The sequence below is a fragment of the Heptranchias perlo genome, chromosome 2 (genome assembly GCF_035084215.1).
Source record: "Heptranchias perlo isolate sHepPer1 chromosome 2, sHepPer1.hap1, whole genome shotgun sequence".
Classification (NCBI taxonomy): domain Eukaryota; kingdom Metazoa; phylum Chordata; class Chondrichthyes; order Hexanchiformes; family Hexanchidae; genus Heptranchias; species Heptranchias perlo.
The window spans coordinates 20,462,387-20,483,626 of record NC_090326.1 but is presented as its reverse complement, the minus strand read 5'-3'; the positions used below and the strand labels follow the sequence as shown (position 1 = coordinate 20,483,626).

Below are 21,240 nucleotides of genomic sequence, written 5' to 3'. Positions count from 1 at the left end.
CTGCTCTGTTTCCTGCTATCTATGCGGAATAATGACTTTTTAAAAAAAAACATTGTTTTGAATACAGGCACATTTTATTGAGAAAACAACATTCATTTATGTTTACTGATCCCATCCCACTTTTTAATTATTTCCTGTAGCTTTGTTAACAGCACAGCAGCTAACAGTGTTGGGTGACTTCCTTGTTGCTAACATGCATTTCTTCTCTTGTTGCATTGTTCTATTTTCCTATTTATAATTCTGTATAGCTTGCATGTAGTATTCATAATTATTCAGATCATGAGCACTGAACAATTTAATATTAAAGTAGCTTTTTTTATGTTCTGAGTTGCAAGTTGGATATGGTACTGATGTGAATTTGCTTGGACTCTTACTGTACCTTTGTGCACTTGATTAATTTATAAATACCAGAAACGGTTGAGTAATCTGTCTTTCATCATTAACATCTTCTAATCTCAAATCTAATTGTTTTCTTTTTTGTTTGTTTTAAAGCAATGGTTGTATTAGTACTAATACAACATTTAACTTTTTACGATTGCATTGTTGAGAACAGCAATAGTACTCCTGTATAATTTCCATGAACTAAAATTATACATTTCAAAGCTGTGCTTAAATTTTCATGTCCTTGTCGGAAAGATAAATTGGAAATCACATATGATGCAATATAATTACCTGACAACCACTGTAAATATAAGCCAGATAAAATTGTTAGCCTGTATCCAGAGTTTGGAATTTCTGATGATGTAGATTCTACTATGCCAACTTCTCCTAATTATGGAGGAGGGACCTAGCATTGAAGGATAAGCATTTGTGTAATTTATAAACCCTTGTATGATCTCAATATCAGAGGAGAGATTTCTGGTTCAAAATCCAATTTAATTACAAAATCAGAGTTCTTGGTACGTATTACGTGTATTTTACATAGCATTGACTATAAGCAGCTAACCACTGTGTTCATGTTCACACAAACCTATCTCCTATCTTGTTTTCCAAGAGCATTGGACCAAAAAGAGGATGGCTGTGTGGTGGACATTCATCATTTTAATGCAGGTGCTCAGTCTGTTTTAGCGTATGCAACTGTAAATGGTTCTTTAGTCGGCTGGGACCTGAGGTCATCGACAAACGCTTGGACATTAAAACATGACCTAAGACTTGGGCTCATAACTTCCTTTGCTGTAGATATACATCAGTGCTGGTTATGTATAGGTAAGTATTATTTCCCAAGTCTATTTGCCAAGTTTCTACTGCTTTGGTTATGCAATATACGGTGTTTCAGTAATATTTAAATAGGGAAAATAAATCTATTAGCAATTGTAACTATGTGATGCAAACTACTAAAGTTTTGTAGCTAAATTTTATTTGGCTTATTTTGCAGTCAAACACATAATTATCTAGAAATGTTACTTTTGGAGTATGTTTCTAGTGTTTTAAAGTGGAGATCCTTGTATGGTTTGCGGTATATATTTTCATAACTGGTTTCTTTTATAAAGGTACAAGTAATGGCACAATGGCCTGTTGGGATATGAGATTTCAGCTGCCCATTTCAAGTCATTGTCACCCAGCCAGAGCTCGCATTCGACGTCTGCTTATGCACCCTCTCTGCCAGTCATGGGTCATTGCAGGTAAATTCAATGCACCTTTCAGGCTACTTAGAATCATAGAAATTTACAGCTCAGAGGGAGGCCATTCGGCCCATACTTGTGGGTTATTAGTTTTGTCCTGTCCTCTGGCTGTGAGCTATACTGATGAGGATCATCTCCTACAAGGTGAAACTGAGTTATTTCCTGTATTGAAGTGAGGATTGCTCCCTATTTCCCATTCCCCATTTGTGCTGCAAACAGGGAATCTACAGTGTTTTCAAGGTGATAATTGAAGCATATGAGGGATGGGATCAGGAAAAAGGAAATTTCTCTTCCTCCCCAGCCCTATTTAGGTCTTCCCAAGTGAACGCCAATGCTGTTCTTGAGTCATTTGTTAAAATATGCATAATATGATAATGCCTGTTTCTCCCCCTCTCCTATGGGAAAAGTGCCCGGTCTCCTTCGGCACCTCTCCACAGGAGCAAGACAGATATCAGCACACTTAGCAGAGTGGAAAACATGGGTGTAATCTCACATTGGAGCTCTACATAGTACTATGTATTGGAGCCTGTACAGCAATGTACACAGTGTCCAAAATAAAAGGAACTTGAGGCAATAATCCGTAACGAGGAATCAGATGTAGTAGGAATAACTGAAACATGGCTACATAAAGAACAGGACTGGCAACTAAATATTGCAGGTTATAACATAATCAGAAAGGATAGGGAAGGAAGTTGGGAGGGGATGGAGTAGTTGTACTAATTAGAGATAATATAATGGTAGTAGAAAAAAGGAACATAACTAACAGAAGGATAGAAACAGAATCCCTATGGATTGGAAATAAAAGATAAGAAGGGATTGATTGCTAATATGGGTATACTACAGACCATCTAATAGTAGAAAGGAGGTGGAGGAAAAATATGTAAGCAAATATGTGAAATGAGTAAAGGACATAGAATAATAATCATGGGAGATTTTAACTACCCCTAAATAAACTGGCAAGAAAAGGTAGGTAAAGGGGTACAGTGAATGGAGTTTTTACAATATGTGCAGGACTCCTTTCCTACCCAGTATGTAAAAAGCCCAACAAGAGAGGAAACACTGCTGGAAATGAACCAGAACAGGTGAGAGAAGTAAGTGTAGGGGAACATCTAGGCAATAGCGATCACAACATAATAAGGTTTAAGATAAAGATTGAGAAGGACGTAAATAAGACAAAGACCAAGTAATAAATTGGGGGAAAAAAGCTGATTTTAAGAGGATGAGAATGGAACTAGGGAAAATAAACTGACAAACAAAGAAATCGAACAGCAGTGGGAAACATTTAAAATGGTGAACAATAGAGTCCAGGAGAAATATATCCCACTAAAAAACAAGAACAAACTAGCTAGTAATGATATGTCAAGGATGAATAAAGAAATAAGAGCAAAATTGAAACTAAAGAAAAAGGCATACACTAAAAGGCATAGACAGTAAAGGAGAGGATGACAAAAGGGAATACGAAAAGGTTAGGAAAGAAGTCAAAAAAACAATTAGGAAGGCAAAGAGAAACTATGAAATTAAATTATCAAGGAATATATAAAAAAAAAGTAAAGTATTCTACAGACACATAAATAACAAAAGAGAAATCAGGATAGGGATAGGGCCATTAAGGGATACACAATAAACTCACAGGTAATAGCGAAATGGCAGAAATATTAAATAATTACTTTGCCTCAGTATTTACCAGGGAGACTAACATGGTGGGCAGGACATTAGAAGAGTTCAAAAAAGATAAAAAGACATTTAAGATAGAAAGGGGGGGAAGATAATAAACTAATCAGACTTAGAGAGGATAAAACTCCTGGTCTGGATGGATTGCATTCACGCATCTTAAAAGAAGTTAGGGAAGAGATAGCAGGGGCACGACTACATATATATATAAAAATTAATTAGCAAAGGGAATAATGCCAGAGGACTGGCAGACAGCTAATGTGATTCCTATATTTAAAAAGGGAGATAGAACCAATCCAGGGACCTATGGACCAATTAGTTTAGCATCGGTGGTAGAGATTAGGGAATCCTTACTCAAAGGTATAATAGAAAAACATCTAGAGAACGAAAATATAATAAAGAATAGTCAGCACAGATTTCAAAAGGGAAGGTCATGCTTGACCAACCTTATTGAATTCTTTGAAGAAGTAACAGAAAGGGTAGTCAAGGCTAAAGCAGTAGATGTAATATATTTAGATTTTCAAAAGGCGTTCAATAAGATACCACGTAGTAGACACATGACTACGGTTCCCTGAGCCCACATGCTCGGACAAGTAGCCAATGGATAGTAAGCTGGCTACAAAACAGAAAACAGAGAGTAAGGGTTGAAGGTAGTTACACATTCTGGAAAAGGTGGGAAGTGGTGGTCCACAAGGATCGATGCTGAGATTACTGTTATTCATTATTTACATAAACAATTTGGACTCTGGAATCGGAAGTACAATTTCAAAATTTGCGGACAATGCCAAATTGGGAGGTATAGTTAATACTGAGGAGGATTGTGACAAAATACAGGAAGACAATAAACCTGCAAAATGGTCGTGTAATTAGCAAATGAATTTCAATATAGATAAGTGTGAGGTGATACATTTTGTTAGGAGGAATAAGGAGGCCACATACTCCTTGGAAAATAAGAGTCTAAATGGGTTAGAGGAGCAGAGATACCTGGGGGTACAGATACACAAATAAGGCCATAAAAAAAGCAAATAAAGTACTGGGGTTCATTTCTAAAGGGATAGAATTGAAAAGCCGAGAAGTTATGTTAAACTTGTATAGAACCTTGGTTGACCACACTTGGGAGTACTGTGAGCAGTTCTGGTCTCCATGTTATAAGAAGGATATAGAGGCACTGGAGAAGGTGCAAAAAAAAATTATTAGGATGATACCAGAACTAAGAGATTATACCGATCAGGAAAGATTGAAAAGGCTGGGACTCTTTTCCCTAGAAAGAGAAGACTGAGGGGTGACCTGATTGAGGCCTTTAAGATTATGAAAGGGTTTGATAGGGTAGACGTCGAGAAGATGTTTCCACTTGCGGGGGAGACTAGAACTAGGGGTCATAAATATAAGATAGTCCAATAGGCAATTCAGGAGAAACTACTTTATCCGGAGAGTGGTTAGAATGTGGAACTCGCTACCACAAGGAGTAGTTGAGGCGACTAGCATAGATTCATTTAAGGGGAAGCTAAATAAGTACATGAGGGAGAAAGGAATAGAAAGATATGTTGATGAGATTAGACGAAGAATGGTGGGAGGAAGCTCGCATGGAGCATAAACACAAGCATGGACCTGTTGTGCCGAATGGCCTGTTACTGTGCTGTACATTCTGTATAATACAATGCACTCCACCACCTAATGCAATCAATAATATCATTGTTTCCTGTTTTCCTCAATTAAATTCTGTGGTTCAAATAATGTCCACTCAGTGGTTGTGATTGAGTCCTAACATTAATTAATTGGGATTAATTTTATGTTTCTATTATCTTACTGCTTGTCTTGTGGCCAGTTGAAAAATGCAGAACATAATGGATAAGCATATTTGTAAAACTGTTACAATTTATACTGTTATTGTAAGAATGGGAACCTGGCATGCTGAAAAGTGGTCATCACACTTTCTTCTTATTTATTTTGACATTCCTGTTCAGCTGTCCAAGGAAATAATGAAGTTTCAATGTGGGACATGGAAACTGGAGACAGGCGATTCACCCTTTGGGCCAGTAGTGCTCCACCTCTCTCTGAAATGCAGGTTTGTGACTATATCTTGAAAGCTTAAGAATACTTCCAGTTAAGGATAACTCCTATTTCTGCCCTCCTGCTTAGTAGATTGATTTTACAATCATTTGTTAATGTCTTGAGGTTAAGGACTAGCACCTGCCCTTGCAATCGATGTAAAGTGCTCTTTCCTGTACCTCCTCTACCACTCTTAGCTAAGTTTAAAAATATATGTTATTTATAAATGCTTCTGTCTCAAAGGAGGTATTTGTAATTTATTTATTTATTCCCTCTGGAGATGCAACATCACCTCCACATAAAAGAGCTTTATAAGAAGAGTGCTCTAGACTGAACACCAGACAGCCCTTCATTCAATATACCTATAACCTTGTTGCTGAAATATGTCTGCCCATGGTGTGTCCACATTGAAAATCTTGGCAAAAGAAGTTATAATTGAGCATTTCCAGAAGGATTGGAGTGTGTCTACTACTATGTGAATTTTGCCCCTTCCCTCCAATGACATGTCCAGGATTCAATTGAAGGCAAATGCTGTAACAACAGCAGCAACATGTTGCATTTATATAAGGCCTTAAGCATAGAAAAATATTCCAGAGCGCTTCAGAGGCAGAATCAAACAAATTGGGTGCACAGCCAAAGAATAAGATATTGAGAGGAGTGACAAAAAGCTCGGTGAAAGAGATAGGTTTTCAGGAGCAGAGGGCACCGGAAAAGCAGAGGGGTTTAGGGGATAAATTTTGGAGTGTGGGGTCTAGGTGGCTGAAGGCACAGCCGCCAATGGTGGGGTGAAGTGGGGGGAGGTGCAGAAGAGACCAGAGTCAGAGCAACGGAGGGTTTGGGGGTTGGAGGAGGCTACAGAGATAGGGATAGGTAAGGCCATGAAAAGATTTAAGTATGAGGATAGAAATTTTTAATTTGAGGCAATGGGAAATTGGGAGCCAATCTAGGTCAATGAGGACAGGAGTGATGAGCAAGTGAGACTTGGTGTGTGATAGGAAAGGGGTAGCAGAGTTTTGGATGAGCTCAAGTTTATGGAGGATGGGAGGCTAGCCAGGGGTGCTTTGGAATAGTCAAGACTGGAGACAACTAAGGTATGCGTGAGAATTTCAGCGCCAGATGTACTGAGATAGAGGAGGAGGCAGACGATGTTAAAGCGGTGGAAGTAGGTGGTCTTTGTGATGGAGAAGATTATGGGGTCAAAAGCTCAGATCAGGGTCGAATAGGATGCTGAGATTGCAAACAATCTGGTTCATTCTGAGGCAATGGCCAGGGAGGGATTGGAGTCATGGGCAAGGTTGTAGAGTTTATGGCGGAGGAGGCCTAAGGTGATGGCTTTGGTCTTTCCCATGTTTAATTGGGAGAAATTGCGGCTTATCCGAGATAGATGTCAGATAAGCAGTCTGACAGCACAGAGCACACATTTTACTAATGATCTAGATGTAGGTGTTGGGGATATGATTTGCAAATGATACCAAGATCTGTGCGAGTGTCAGGACTGTAGACGATGCTCGACTGCTTCAGGTGGATCTTGATGTGTTGGGGGACTGGGCTTGTGACTGGCAAATGATGTTTAATTTGGAGAAGTGCAGTGTTATGCATCTGGGCAGGACAAATACACAACATACATACATCCTTCAGGGAAAACCATTAAGGCGAAAGAAAGAGATCTGGCGTTCCAGTACATAGATCTCTAAAGGTTCATGAGCAATGCCATGAAGCGATAGCTAGATTGAAATAAGGTGTTGGGGTGACCATGAGACCCACCTCCTGCTCCCTAGCCCCTATTCCTACTAAACTGCTGGCCACCCAGCTTCCCTTCCTGGCCCCCATGTTAGCTGATATTGTTAACGATCCCTTCTCCTCAGGTATTGTCCCTCTCCCCTTCAAATCTGCCATTATCACCCCCCCTCCTTAAGAAAACCACCCTTGACCCCTTTGTCTTTTCAAACTATCACCCCATCTCCAACCTCCCTTTCTTCTCCGAAGTCCTTGAACGTGTTGTCCCCTCCCAAATCCGTGCCCATCTTTCCCACAACTCCATGTTTGAATCACTCCAATCAGGTTTCCGCCCCTGCCACAGTACTGAAACAGCCCTTATCAAAGTTACAAATGACATCCTGGGACTGTGACGATGGTAAACTATCCCAATCATCCTTCTCGACTTGTCTGCAGCCTTTGACACAGTTGATCACACCGTCCTCCTCCAACGTCCAGCTGGGTAGGACTACACTCGCCTGGTTCCATTCTTATCTATCCAGTCATAGCCAGAGAATCTCCTGCAAGGCTTCCTTCCCCGCTTCCGCATCGTTATCTCTGGAGTCCCTCAAGGATCTATCCTTGGCCCCCTCCTATTTCTCATCTACATGCTGCCCCTCAGCAACATCGTCTGAAAACACAACACCAGATTCCACATGTACGCTGACAACACCTAGCTCCACCTCAAAACCACCTCCACCTGACTACCACCTCCCTCGACCATTCCACTGTATCTCATTTGTCACACTGCTTGTCCAATATCCAGTACTGGATGAGCAAAAATTTCTTCCAACTAAACATCGGGAAGACCGAAGCCATTGTCTTTGGTCCCCGCTGCAAACTCCGTTCCCCAGCCACCGACTCCATCCCTCTCGTTGGCGACTGTCTGAGGCTGAACCAGACCGTTGGCAACCTTGGTGTCCTATTTGACGCTGAGATGAGCTTCCGACCACATATCTGCTCCGTCACCAAGACTGCCTACTTACACCTCCGTAACATCGTCTCCGCCCCTGCCTCAGCTCATCTGCTGCTGAAACCCTTATCTATGCCTTTGTTGCGTCTAGACTAGACTACTCCAATGCTCTCCTGGTTGACCTCCCATCTTCCACCCTCCATAAACTTGAGCGGTGGGTTGCTGTTAAGTTTCCCATTTTTAACAATTTAACCTCCCTGACCCTCTCCTACTTGTCGTGGGGGGTTAAAACTCCCCCCATAGAGTACAAAAGCAAGAAAGTTATGTTAAACCTTTATAAATCACTGGTTAGGTCTCAGCTGTAGTATTGTGTCCAATTCTAGGGACCATGCATTAGGAAGGATGTCAAGGCCTTGGAGAAGGTGCAGAAGAGATTTACTAGAAGGGTACCAGGGATGTGGGACTTCAGTTATGTGGTGGGACTTCAGTTATGTGGAGAGACTGGAGAAGCTGAGGTGGTTCTCCTGAGAGCAGAGAAGGTTAAGGGAGATTTGTTAGAGTTGTTCAAAATCAAAATTTAAGGGTTTTGATAGAGTAAACAAGGAGAAACTTTTCCAGTGGCAGAAGAATTGATAACCAGAGGACGCAGATTTAAGGTAATTTGCAAAAGAACCAGAGGCGAGATGAGGAGATTTTTTTTTGATGCAGCGAGTTGTTATGATTTGGAATGCACTGCCTGAAAGGGTGGTGGAAGCAGATTCAATAGTAACTTTCAAAAGGGGATTGGATAAATACTTGAAGGGGAAAAATTTGCAGGGTTATAGGGAAAGGGGAGGAGAATGGGACTAATTGGATAGCTCTTTCAAAGAGACAGCACAGGCACGATAGGCTGAATGGCCTCCTTCTGTGTTGTATCATTAAATGTTTCTGATTGAATTTTATTAATATATATTTTCTTTTATTTTAATGTTTAGCCTTCAGCTCATAGTGTTCATGGAATCTACTGCAGCCCAGCAGATGGAAATCCTCTGCTACTGACTGCTGGGTCAGACATGAGGATAAGGTGATGTACTTTGGGTAGTTATTGATTAGAATTGGGATGGAGGAGAGAGTTTATTTGGTATTGCCTAAAATCGCATAGCTTTTCTATTTTAAGTGGCTAGCAGTACATGTTCACACATTATATATGGCATCACCCATACAGCATGAAATGAAGGTGCTTGTTATGTTTGCTCTGTAATTTTAAGATACTGTAACATTTTTGTTTTTCTACCTGGAGACCACTACAATAGAATGTGTAAAATTGTATATTTTGAATAGAAATCAGATATTGTAATTGGAATAACTTTAAAGAACTCCTGAGTGTTTTTGCATTTAAAGATGAATTATATCTGTGTTTGGAGAATGGAACACTCCTCTAACTTTTTGCAGTAGTGCTTGATAAAGCTATTTCCAAGTTCATTATAGCATGAGTTAGATGCTGGACAAAGTTCCCTTCATACTGGCCAACTTAGGAAGAGCACTCCCAACTAGTTTAGTCTGATGATTCTATTTGCAACTGCAGTAATCCGTTTGATCTCTCGGACTGACGGATTGGCAGGATTTGAACCACGGTGCCAGGGGTGAAATGACGGGACATCACCCAGCCCATACCTTTCAGTACTTAAATGTATTCCATCAAGACCTCTTGCTTTATGAATCTTCAAGCACTCTGGCCACTTCAGTAATGACCCCAGTTTCTGCATGAGTTCATATAAAATTACTGGAATGGCAAAGCTACCAACATTTCCTATGGTGCAAACTATTGTGGGGCAAAAAAGAATTAAACATTTCCGACATATTGTTTGCATCCCCGTCGTCTTTGAGGGGCCTACTTTAATGCTTTTCCTGCTGCAAACTTTCCCAACAAATCTTTTTCTTTCCTTCAATGTCTATTATAACTTGTTTTACCAGTTTCCTCTTTTCATTCTGATCACACCGTCAATAACATTTGCTGTATTTTTATGTTTTCATTTTCTCAATTTTAAACCTTCTAAAACATTCTTTGTGTGCTATTTTAAGCTTATATTTATTTAAATCTACATTTTAATATTTAATCTTCCACTTGTATATATTTCCTTCTTCTCTAGCCTCCATCTTCATAGCAGTTTCAAGACTTGCACACACACATTCTTTCTTTTGTTTATTCTTCTTCAACCATCAACCCCATTAAAGATAACAGCAAGAAATTCTTTCAATTCCAAAGCAGGAAGAGGCGAGAACCCTAAAGAAAAGGCACAAGCAACATGCTCTCCATGTCATTGATAATCCAAGTAGGATTAATAACTGACTTAAATGAGATGGAGGTCCTAGACAAGCTAAAAGCTCAAAACAAAAAGAAAATCCCCAGTTAAAAGCAAAATACTGCAGATGTTGGATATTTGAAATAAAAACAGAAAATGCTGAAGAAGCTCCAAGTCAGGCAGCATTTGTGGAGAAAGAAACAGTTAACATTTCAGGTTGAAGACCTTCCGTCAGAACTAGAAGATGTTGAAAGAGTTAAAGAGTACAGAGCCAGGGAAAGAGGGGGAGGGAGGGGAGGAAAGAACAAAAGGGGAAGGTCTGTGATAGGATCGAGGGCAAGAGAGATTAAATGACAAAAGGGATGATGGTGCAAGGTAAGGAAGGTGGTAATGGGACAGGTTAAGAAACAAAAGATTGGTCAGGAGTAGCTATAAATGGCAGCAGCAGAACCATTGCCAACACCTGCTGTCCAAAAAAAAATGAGAGCAGTGGTTATGATCTGAAGTTATTGAAATCAATGTTCAGTCCGGAAGGTTGCAAAGGCACATTTAATTACTCTTGCCCTATACCCTATCACAGACGTTCCCTTTTGTTCATTCCTCCCCTCCCCTCCTTCTCCCCGCAACCTTTCCCTAGCTCTGTACTTGCTTAAAAACTTTAACTCTTTCAACATCTTCCAGTTCTGACAAAAGGTCTTTGACCTGAAACATTAACTCTCTTTCTTTCTCCACAGATGCTGCCTCACTTGCTGGGCTTCTCCTGTATTTTCTGTTTTTATTTCAGAAAATCCCCAGGGATGGATGATATTCTAGGGCCCCAAGAAAAACAAGGAATTAGATTCATGGGGTTCTATTTTAGCACCCGCTACCGGGTGAGTTCCTGGCGGGGGGGCTCCGAAAATCGGAGAATCCCGGCGCGGTACCGGAGCCCGCCCCGAACCCGCGCACTTCCGGGTTCCCCGCTGACACGCCGGCGTGCGCGCGCAGCCCCCGCTGGTGGGAATCCCGCAGGCAATTAAAGCCAGCGGGATGCCACTTGACAGTATTTATTTAGGTATTTCAGGTCATTAACTGACCTGATTAAAGAATTATGTGGGATTTTAGAACAAAGTGGGACTGTTTCCCACACTGGGGGAAACACTCCCCGGACAAATGGACGTGTTGCAGCTGTCAGCCTGTGGCAGCTGCAAAGGTCCATTTGACAGGTGGGGGGGGGGGGGGGGAGACCCTCACCCATTGCAGGAGGCCACTCTGTCACTTGGGACAAAGTTTGGCCTCCACCACCCTCCTCCTGACAGTCAAAGTCACCAACCTGCACACTTACCCTGGGGTCCGGAGACATGTACCTACCTTGTGGACCCTCTCAGATGTACATCTTGCGGATGGGGGCCACCGTAGCTGCAGTCATGACCTCCTCGGAGGGCGAACAGCATCACCAGCCTCGCCATCCACGCCGTCCACCTCTGACACATGGAGCTCCACAACAGAGTGCTGTGACACTTCCACCTGTACAGCAGGAGGGAGGGCTACCGCAGAGAGAGATACGTCGCAGAGGGCACTACCCTCGCCACAGGATCTACAGACCGAGGCTCAGCCTCCTGGATCTCTCTGAGTAGCAGTGCACACGGAGGCTCAGAGTCACTCGACATGTAGCCGTGGACATCTGCAGCCTCTTTCATGCTGAGCCTCTCCTGGCTGGCCCGAGCACCATCTTCTTACCTGTCGCTGTCAAAGTCACCACTGCCCTCAACAACTTCTCCTCCGCATCCTTCCAGGGTGCAACCGGGCACATCGCCGATGTCTCCCAGTCATCTGCTCAGAAGAGCCCTGCAAATACACCTACACCCACTCTGCAGTGACACAATGGGTGGCATCAGTTGTGGGTCCTCATAGTGATCCTCAGGAGCGGGCATTATTGCACAAACCAGACAGGATTCGCGAAGACATGGCAGTAGTGGTGCCAATATAATATGTAATGTGAGTTGGTCAGAAATTCAATATAAGTAACACCCATGACAAACCCTCAAACACCCTTGTGCATCCCCTTCATGCTCACGACACGTTTGCCTTACGCTGCCTACTGCACATATGTGATGCATGCCCTGTGGCTGCAGCACAGGTATTGGCAGGTTGAGTGAGGCTGGCCGTGAAAGAGATGCACGAGAGGGTGAGATTGTATGAGGATTGGGTTGAGTGGTAGTGGCGGGATGAGTACTGGCGAGGTGAGTAGCTGCAGGTAAGATGAGGATGAGGATGAGGATGAGGTTTGAGTGGGTATGAGGGGTGATGTGACAGAGTAGTGTTGGCAGTGCAGAAGGAGATGTGGGGTGGGGGCAGTGATGTGGCAGACGGAGTGTAGGGGAATGACTACGTGTACTCATGTTGGCTGACCTACTGAGGTCATTGGAGCGCCTCCTGCACTGTATGCAGGTGGGCGATATGTTGGTTGCACTGGTGACCTCCTCTGCCACCTCGAGCCAGGCCTTCCTGGTGGCAGAGGCAGGCCGCTTCCTCCCGCACGCCGGGAGGAGGATCTCTGTCTTCCCCCTCCTCCTCACCCCATGTATTGATACCTGGAGTGAGGCATCATAAAACTGGGAGCAGCCTTCCCCCTGGGCTGCTCCATGCTGTAATTTTTGCTATTTGTTGCAGCATCTGTCAGTGGAGGACTGCCCCTTTAAATAGAGCGCCTCCAGCTGACAGATCTTACTGCGCATGCGCAGCCCGCCCGACGCGCACATCAGCAGTGGGGAACCCGGAGGAGCAGGTAAGTGCATCCAATTAGTGGATTGGATGCTACAATCGCACGGGAAACTCACTAATTTCACCGGGCGCGTTACCCACGCGCCCGATAGCCCCCCCCCCCCCCCTGCCGAGAACCCGCAGCCCTGCTAACATCGGGCCCATGATGTATTAGTATGAAGAAATTGAATGCCGGGTTTTGCATTCTTGTTAGTTTTGAGAACCCATTTTCAAAAAAAGTGACACATCTGTAGATGCCTGTCCATTTATCAGCCTCAAGTAGATTCAATAATGGAATTGATTATTAAGTGTACCTATATGATAATATAGTAAATGACAACCACATGGATTCAGGAGAAGATTTTGCCCTGTCATCCTCATTGACTTTTTTTGTGACATTCCATGCAGACCTTGGGAAGCCCCACCTTGGAATGGATAAGAAATTGGCTGAATATTGGGAAGCAACAAGCACTTTGAGGGTGGGGGTGTAAGTGCTGGGTGGACTACCCCAGGGATCAAATTTGGGATTTCTCTATTTTTAATTTATATTAATTATCTAATTTCAGATGGTCAGTACAAATTATTGAAATCCTCAAAAGCTAACATACTGGCAGGAAGGAAGGGTGGCTGTTGAATCCGAGGAGGCAGTCAGTGACCTGCAAAATGAGTTGGGTAAAATATGTAGTTGGGCAGAACAGTGGCAGGTAAGATTTAATGTAAAGTGCTACACATGGGAAGAAAAAAATGGGTGATGTACTTACTCCATGAATTTTGTCTAAATAGCTGAAGATGAACTTAAAGCATCATAGAATCATAGAAATTTACAGCAGATCTACTGCTCCCATTTTTTTTGTCGATGGATGTCTCTGAGAATGGAAATCCATTTCCAGTGGTGTGCCACAGGGCTCAGTGTTGGGTCCCTTGCTGTTTATGGTATATATTAATGATTTGGACTTGAATGTAGGGGGCATGATTGGCAAATTTGCAGACGACACAAAAATTGGCCGTGTAGTTGATAGCTGTAGACTCCAAGAAGATATCAATGGGTTGGTGGAGTGGGCGGAAAAGTGGCAAATGGAATTCAACCCGGAGAAGTGTGAGGTAATGCACTTAGGGAGGGCAAACAGTAAAAGGGAATACGCAGTAAACAGGAATATATTGAGAGGGGTAGAAGAAGTGAGACACCTTGGAGTGCATGTGCACAGGTCCATGAAGATGGCAGCACAGGTCGATAAGGTTGTGAAGAAGGCATACGGAATGCTCTCCATTATTGGCCGAGGTATAGAATACAAAAGCAGGGATGTAATGGTGGAACTGTATAAAACGTTGGTAAGGCCACAGCTGGAGTATTGTGCGCAGTTCTGGTCACCACATTACAGGAAGGACGTAATTGCTCTGAAGAGAGTGCAGAGAAGATTTACAAGAATGTTGCCAGGGCTTGAAAATTGCAGCTACGAGGAGAGATTGGATAGGCTGGGGTTGTTTTCCTTGTAGCAGAGGAGGCTGAGGGGTGACTTGATTGAGGTGTACAAAATTATGAGGGGCCCAGATAGAGTAGACGGGAAGTACCTGTTTCCCCGAGCAGAGAGTTCAAGAACTCGAGGACATAGATTTAATCTGATTGGCGGAAGGATTAGAGGGCACATGAGGAAAAACTTTTTTACCCAGAGGGTGGTGGGTGTATGGAATTCGCTGCCTGAATTGGTGGTAGAGGCAGGGACCTTCAACTCTTTTTAAAAAGTACCTGGACCTGCACCTAAAGTGCTGTAAGCTGCAGGGCTACAGACCGGGTGCTGGAAGTTGGGATTAGAATGGGCATCTGGTTGTTCTTCGAGCGGGCGTGGACACAATGGGCCGAATGGCCCCCTTCTGTGCTGTATCTTTTCTATGGTTTACAGGAGGCCGCCATTTGGCCCATGTCTATGCCGGCCGAAAAAGAGCTATCTAGCCTAATCCCACTTTCCAGCTCTTGGTCCGCAGCCATGTAGGTTATGGCACTTCAAGTGCATATCCAAGTACTTTTTAAATGCGATGAGGGTTTCTGCCTCTACCACCCTTTCAGGCAGTGAGGTCCAGACTCCGACCACCCTCTGGGTGAAAAAATCCCCTCTAATCCTTCTACCAATTACTTTAAATCTAAGCCCCCTGGTTATTGACCTCCCTGCTAAAGGAAATTGGTCCTTCCTATCCACTCTATCTAGGCCCCATATAATTTTATAAACCTCAATTAAAATCTCCCCTTAGCCTCCTCTGTTCCAAAGAAAACAACCCCAGCCTATCCAATCTTTCCTCATAGCTAAAATTCTCCAGTCCTGGCAACATCCTCGTAAATTTTATCCACACCCTCTCTAGTGTAATCACATCTTTCCTGTAATGTGGTGACCAGAACTGTACGCAGTACTCTAGTTAGGCCCCAGCTAGTGTTTTATATAGTTCTAGCATAACCTTCCTGCTCTTATATTCTATGCCTTGGCTAATAAAGGAAAGCATCCCGTATGCCTTCTTAACTACCTTATCTACTTATCCTGCTACCTTCAAGGATCTGTGGACATGCACTCCAAGGTCCCTCTGTTCATCTACACTTCTCAGTATCCTACCATTTATTGTGTATTCCCTTGCCTTGTTTACCCTCCCCAAATGCATTCCCTCACACTTCTCCGGATTGAATTCCATTTGCCACTTTTCTGCCCACCTGACCAGTCCATTGATATCTTCCTGCAGTCTACAGCTTTCTTCCTCACTATCAACCACATGGCCAATTTTTGTATCGTCTGCAATGCCTGCTACATTTAAGTCTAAATCATTGATCTATACCACATACAGTAAGGGACCTAGTACTGAGCCCTGCGGGACCCCATTGGAAACAGCCTTCCAGTCACAAAAACACCCATCGACCATTGCCCTTTGCATCCTGCCACTCAGCCAATTTTGGATCCAAGTTGCCACTTTTGCTCGGATCCCATGGGCTTTTACTTTTCTGACCAGTCTGCCATGTTGGACCTTGTCAGAAGCCTTGCTAAAATCCATGTAGATTACATCAAGCACGCTACCCTCCTTGTTACCTCCTCAAAAAATTCAATCAAGTTCGTCAGACATGACCTTCCGGTAACAAATCCATGCTGACTGTCATTTGTTAATCGTCATTTAGAAAGGCACAGATTAACCCTGTCCCTCAGAATTGTTTCCAATAATTTGCCCACCACCGAGGTTAGGCTGACTGGCCTGTAATTACTCTGTCTATCCCTTTCTCCCTTTTTAAACAATGATACAACTTTAGCAGTCCTCCAGTCCTCTGGCACCATACCTGTAGCCAGGGAGGATTGGAAAATGATGGTCAGAGCCTCCGCTATTTCCTTCCTTGCTTCTCTTAACATGGGATACATTTCATCCAAGCCTGGCAATTTATTTACTTTCAAAGATGCTAATCCCCTTAATATTTCCTCTTTCACTAAGTTTATCCCATCCAATATTTCACACTCCTCCTCCTTAACTACAATGTCTGCACCATCCCCCTCTTTTGTGAAGTCAGACGCAAAGTATTCATTAAGAACCATACCCACTTCTTCCGCCTCCACACACACAGGTTATCTTTTTGGTCTCTGTTAGGCCCTACTCTTTCCTTAGTTATCCTCTTGTTTTTTATGTATTTATAAAACATCTTTGGGCTTTCCTTGATTTTATTTGCCAGTATTTTTTCATGTCCTCTCTTTGCTTTCCTTATTTCCCTTTTAATTTCACCCCTGCACTTTCTATACTCCTCTAGGCTTTTTGCAGTATTGAGCTCTCTGTATCTGACATAAGCTTCCCTTTTTTGCCTTATCCTACCCTGTGTGCTCCTTGACATCCAAGGAGCTCTAGATTTGGGAGTCCCACCCTTTTTCTTTGTGGGAACATATTTGCTCTGAACCCTCAGTATCTCCTCCTCCTTGAATGCCTCCCACTATTCTGACACCGATTTACCTTCAAGTAGCTGTTTCCAGTCCATTTTTGCTAAATCACTTCTTAGCTTAGTAAAATGGCCTTTCCCCAATTGAGAACTTTTGCTCCTAGTCTATCTTTGCCTTTTCCATAACTATGCTAAATCTAACTGAATTATAATCACTTCCACCAAAATGCTCTCCCACTGGTATTCCTTTCACCTGCCCAGCTTCATTCCCTAAAACTAAGTCCAGAACTGCCTCCTTTCTTGTTGGGCTTGCTACGTACTGACTTTAAAAAAAAAAGTTCCTCTGAATGCATTTTAAGAATGCTATGCCATCTATACCTTTTACACTGAATCTATCCCAGTTAATAATAGGGTAGTTGAAATCCCCTACAATTACTGCCCTATTATTTTTGTACTTCTCAGAAATTTGCCTACATATTTGCTCTTCTATCTCCCTCTGACTTTGGGGGTCTATAGTACAGACCCAGCAGTGTGATTGCTCCTTTTTTGTTCTTCAGTTAAATCCATATGGCCTCATTTGATGATCCTTGTAACATATCATCCCTCCTCACGGCTGTAATTGTTTCTTTAACCAATCTTACCCCCCTCCTTTTTTAATCCCCCTCTCTATCTCGTCTGAAAACCTTGTAACTAGGAACATTGAGCTGCTATTCCTGCCCTTCTTTAAGCCATGTTTCAGTAATAGTTATGATATTATACTTCCATGTGTCTATCTGTGCCCTCAGCTCATCTGCCTTATTCACTAGTCCTTGCATTGAAGTGTATACCATTAAGTACTGCCAAACTCTTTTATTGTCTATTTTCTAGCCTCTGTTTCTGCCTTCCAAACTCGCTTACTAATTTTCTACCTTCCATTTCCAGCTCTGCTTCTCTCCCTTCTGAATCTACGCTCAGTATCCCATCCCCTTGTCAAGCTAGTTTAAACTCTCCCTAACAGCACTAGCAAACCTCCCCGCAACGATATTGGTCCCGGCCCTGTTGAGGTGCAACCCGTCCGGCTTATGTAGATCCCACCTCCCCCAGAACCGGTCCCAATGCTCCAGGAATCTAAAGCCCTCCCTCCTGCACCATCTCTCCGGCCATGCATTCATCTGCACTATTCTCCTATTCCTGTACTCACTAGCACTTGGCACCGGGAGTAATCTGGAGATTACTACCTTTTTGAGGTCCAGCTTATTAATCTCTCTCTCTTAGTTCCCTAAAATCTACCTGCAGGACCTCGTCCCTCTTTCTACATATGTCATTGGTATGGATATGGACCACCAACTCTGGCTGTTCACCCTCCCCCCTCAGAATGTTCTGCAGCCGCTCAGTGACATTCCCCAAAGAGATTTAGAAACGTTACTAGACTTGGTGCTTAACATGTCCAATCACTGCAGCACAGTAATCAACAGAGCTATATAGCCAAAACAGTAGCGCACAGCTCAAGGAAGTCATACTTAAACTGTACTGCTCTGTTCAGAGATCACATTTTGAGCATTGTGTCTATTTCTGGTCATTGGAACACAAAGGAGACATCCAAACCCTGGAGGTGATGCTGAGAAAAGCCCCAAAACTGATCCCTAGCACCAAAGGACTGCTGCGTGTTGAGGAAAGACTGTAGAAACACGGCTTTTTTAACCTTAAAAGAAAGAAACTGAAAGGAGACATCATAGACTTTTATAAGATTAAAGCTTGTACAGAAATCTGGAACACTGTTTAATATTGGACCGTGACAGTAGAACAAGGAGGCAGCATAGGTTCAAACTAGCAAAAGGCCAATTTAGGACTGCTAATAGGAACTTCCTCACACGGAGTGATCAACACATGAATGTAGAATAGCATAGACAAAAACCCTGGCATCATTTAAGAAATGGCTAGATGCTGTGATTAGGGGCACTACTGTAGGTAATTTCTGGATAAATGAGCCAGGATGCATCAAATGGATAAAAGAATCCATATCTATATTGTGATCTTGTGGGAGAGAAAGTTGGATAATTGATTAACCTTCTGGAGGACACTACCTCTGGATAGTTGAGCAGTTTGTAAACATTAATGTCATCTCCCTGCATTTCTAGTGCAGTGTCCTGCTCATCTGGCTTTAACTTTTAGCTGTTCTGCAAAAGGTCACTGGCTTGATTCTTGCATTCTTGTGTGCCTTATCTTTTCTGCAATCCTGTATATGAATTATGTTGAGTACTGCATTAAATCTTTTTCCAACAATTGTGAAATTTATCCTTTTATGATAAATTTTGCCAACAGCTGGTTGCATATTAAAATCTACAACAGCTTATGAGAATTTCCTCTTTATAAATGTCATCGACCTGACTAGTAATTTAGACACGTTGCTTCTGTAGCATTCAAAATTGTGGAAAGTAGCAGATAATAGATGCTCACACAGCTGCCACGTATACTGATCATCTCTGTCCAGAATGGAGAGAATCTCTGAACTTGAACTATATGCCAGAATTGTGCAAAGTTTAAAATGCCTTGATTTGCCCCGATGAGTACTTCAACATTAGGTTTTGTAATCTTTGAGGGTTTTTCTTCAACTTTTCCCCCAATTTTGACCATTCACTTCATTGCTCTGGAAGGCATTGACTTCTCGCCGGGGTACAGTTCCATAAACATTGATTGTCTGTTGGTACCAAGTAGTAATTCTTTGTGTGAACCTAGGTAGTGTGAGGGGGAAGGTGGGGGGGCAGTGAAATTGGTCTTGGGCAATAACTAATCGGTAGTCCGTTTTCCACCCTGCCGTATTTCCTACATTACAACAGTGACTACACTTCATGACGTTCTGAAGTCATGAAAGGCGCTATGTAAATGCAAGTCTTTCCTTCCTTCCTTCTTCCCTCCATGGCTCAGCTACCAACTGAGTTATCAGATGACCCTTCCCTATTGAGTTAACAATGCAAATTAGCTATTTTTATAGAAGGTGCCTTAAAAAGACCAATTTTGTAACCGTTGTACCTCAGTCACTTAATCAACTGCAACTAGTATCTTTTACAAACCATAACTGTGTTACTTTTAAATTTAACTATAGTTCTATGCCCACAGGTTCTGGGATCTAGCGTATCCAGAGAGATCATACATTGTAGCAGGAGGTGCAAATGATGCTCTGCATTGTCCATCTGTTTCGTATTACAGAAAGATAATTGAAGGAACTGAAGTTGTGCAGGTACGTTTCACTGAACATAACTGTCTCTCATGAAGATTTTAATTGAAGATTATTACACTCAATAGCAATATATAACAGTAGTTTCAGTACAACATGTTGAATGTAATTCACAACATAATCAAGATCAAACAAACTAAACCTTAACCTTATTAAATGTTTCCAAAGAACTTTAGTGAAAGCTCTGGCCTATGCATATACATTATCCGACATGACAAAAAAAAACATGAAATGCTGGAAATACTCATCTGGTCAGGCAACATCTGTGGGAAAGAGATGTTGGCCAGTTGATGTTTCAGGCCTAAGACCTTTCCTCAGGACTGGAAGATATTACAGATGGACAGCATTTAAAAAAGGAGCAGGACAGGGAAAGGGGGAAGAGTAAAGAAAACCACACACGCAGGAAAAGAAATAGAATGACCTGTGAAGTGATTGGATGGAAAACAGGAAATGGTTAAATGGCAGAAGTGATGTTCGTAGGAGACAAAAGGAGGCATAATGAGAGAAATAAAAGAAATAAAAGACATTTTGTAGCGATTTGATACAACTGAGTGGCTTGCTAGGCCACTTCAGAAGGCAGTTAAGAGTCAACCACAGAGGGACTGGAGTCACACATAGACCAGACTGGGTAAGGACGGCAGATTTTCTTCCCTAAAGGACATTAGTGAACCAGTTGTGTCTTTACGACAATCCGACAGCTTCATGGTCAGTTTTACTGATACCAGCTTTTTATTCCAGATTTATTTAGGTTTTTTGTTTTAACGCAAACTGCCATGTTGGGATATGAACTTGAGTTCTCTGGATTACTAATCCAGTAACACACACACACGACACAGAGTGTGTGAATAGCTCAAGGGGATAGGTAGAAAGGGAAGCATGAAAAACTGACTGGCACCATTGGTCCGGGATTCTGGTGGAAGAAACAAGGAAGTCGACACCAAGATTGCGGACATCCTTACCAGTAGTGGGCTGGGGCTGGGGTGGGAGGAGAAACAGCAGCACACCCATGATTAAAAATAAAACTTTGTTTCAAGGGTATCAAATTTTCACAAATGTATTAAGTTGCTGCAGGTCAAAGCTACTGAAGAGAGAATGACTTTATTGGC

At 42.5% G+C, this 21,240-nt stretch overlaps 1 protein-coding gene across 4 annotated transcripts in view; it reads left to right on the top strand.

Annotated features, from left to right (window-relative positions):
- The window catches only part of pik3r4 (phosphoinositide-3-kinase, regulatory subunit 4), a 92,617-nt gene that overhangs the window by 64,237 nt on the left and 7,140 nt on the right, over positions 1–21,240 (top strand). For 2 of the 4 annotated variants that reach the window (XM_068000968.1, XM_068000975.1), the window contains 5 exons: positions 995–1,206; positions 1,491–1,622; positions 5,258–5,358; positions 8,985–9,073; positions 20,017–20,137. In XM_068000968.1, the coding sequence (XP_067857069.1) occupies positions 995–1,206; positions 1,491–1,622; positions 5,258–5,358; positions 8,985–9,073; positions 20,017–20,137 (655 nt within the window). Of the gene's footprint in view, positions 1–994; positions 1,207–1,490; positions 1,623–5,257; positions 5,359–8,984; positions 9,074–11,026; positions 11,152–13,600; positions 13,759–20,016; positions 20,138–21,240 lie in introns of those variants that run through there. The other 2 variants (XM_068000993.1, XM_068000984.1) reach the window with 2 other exon arrangements.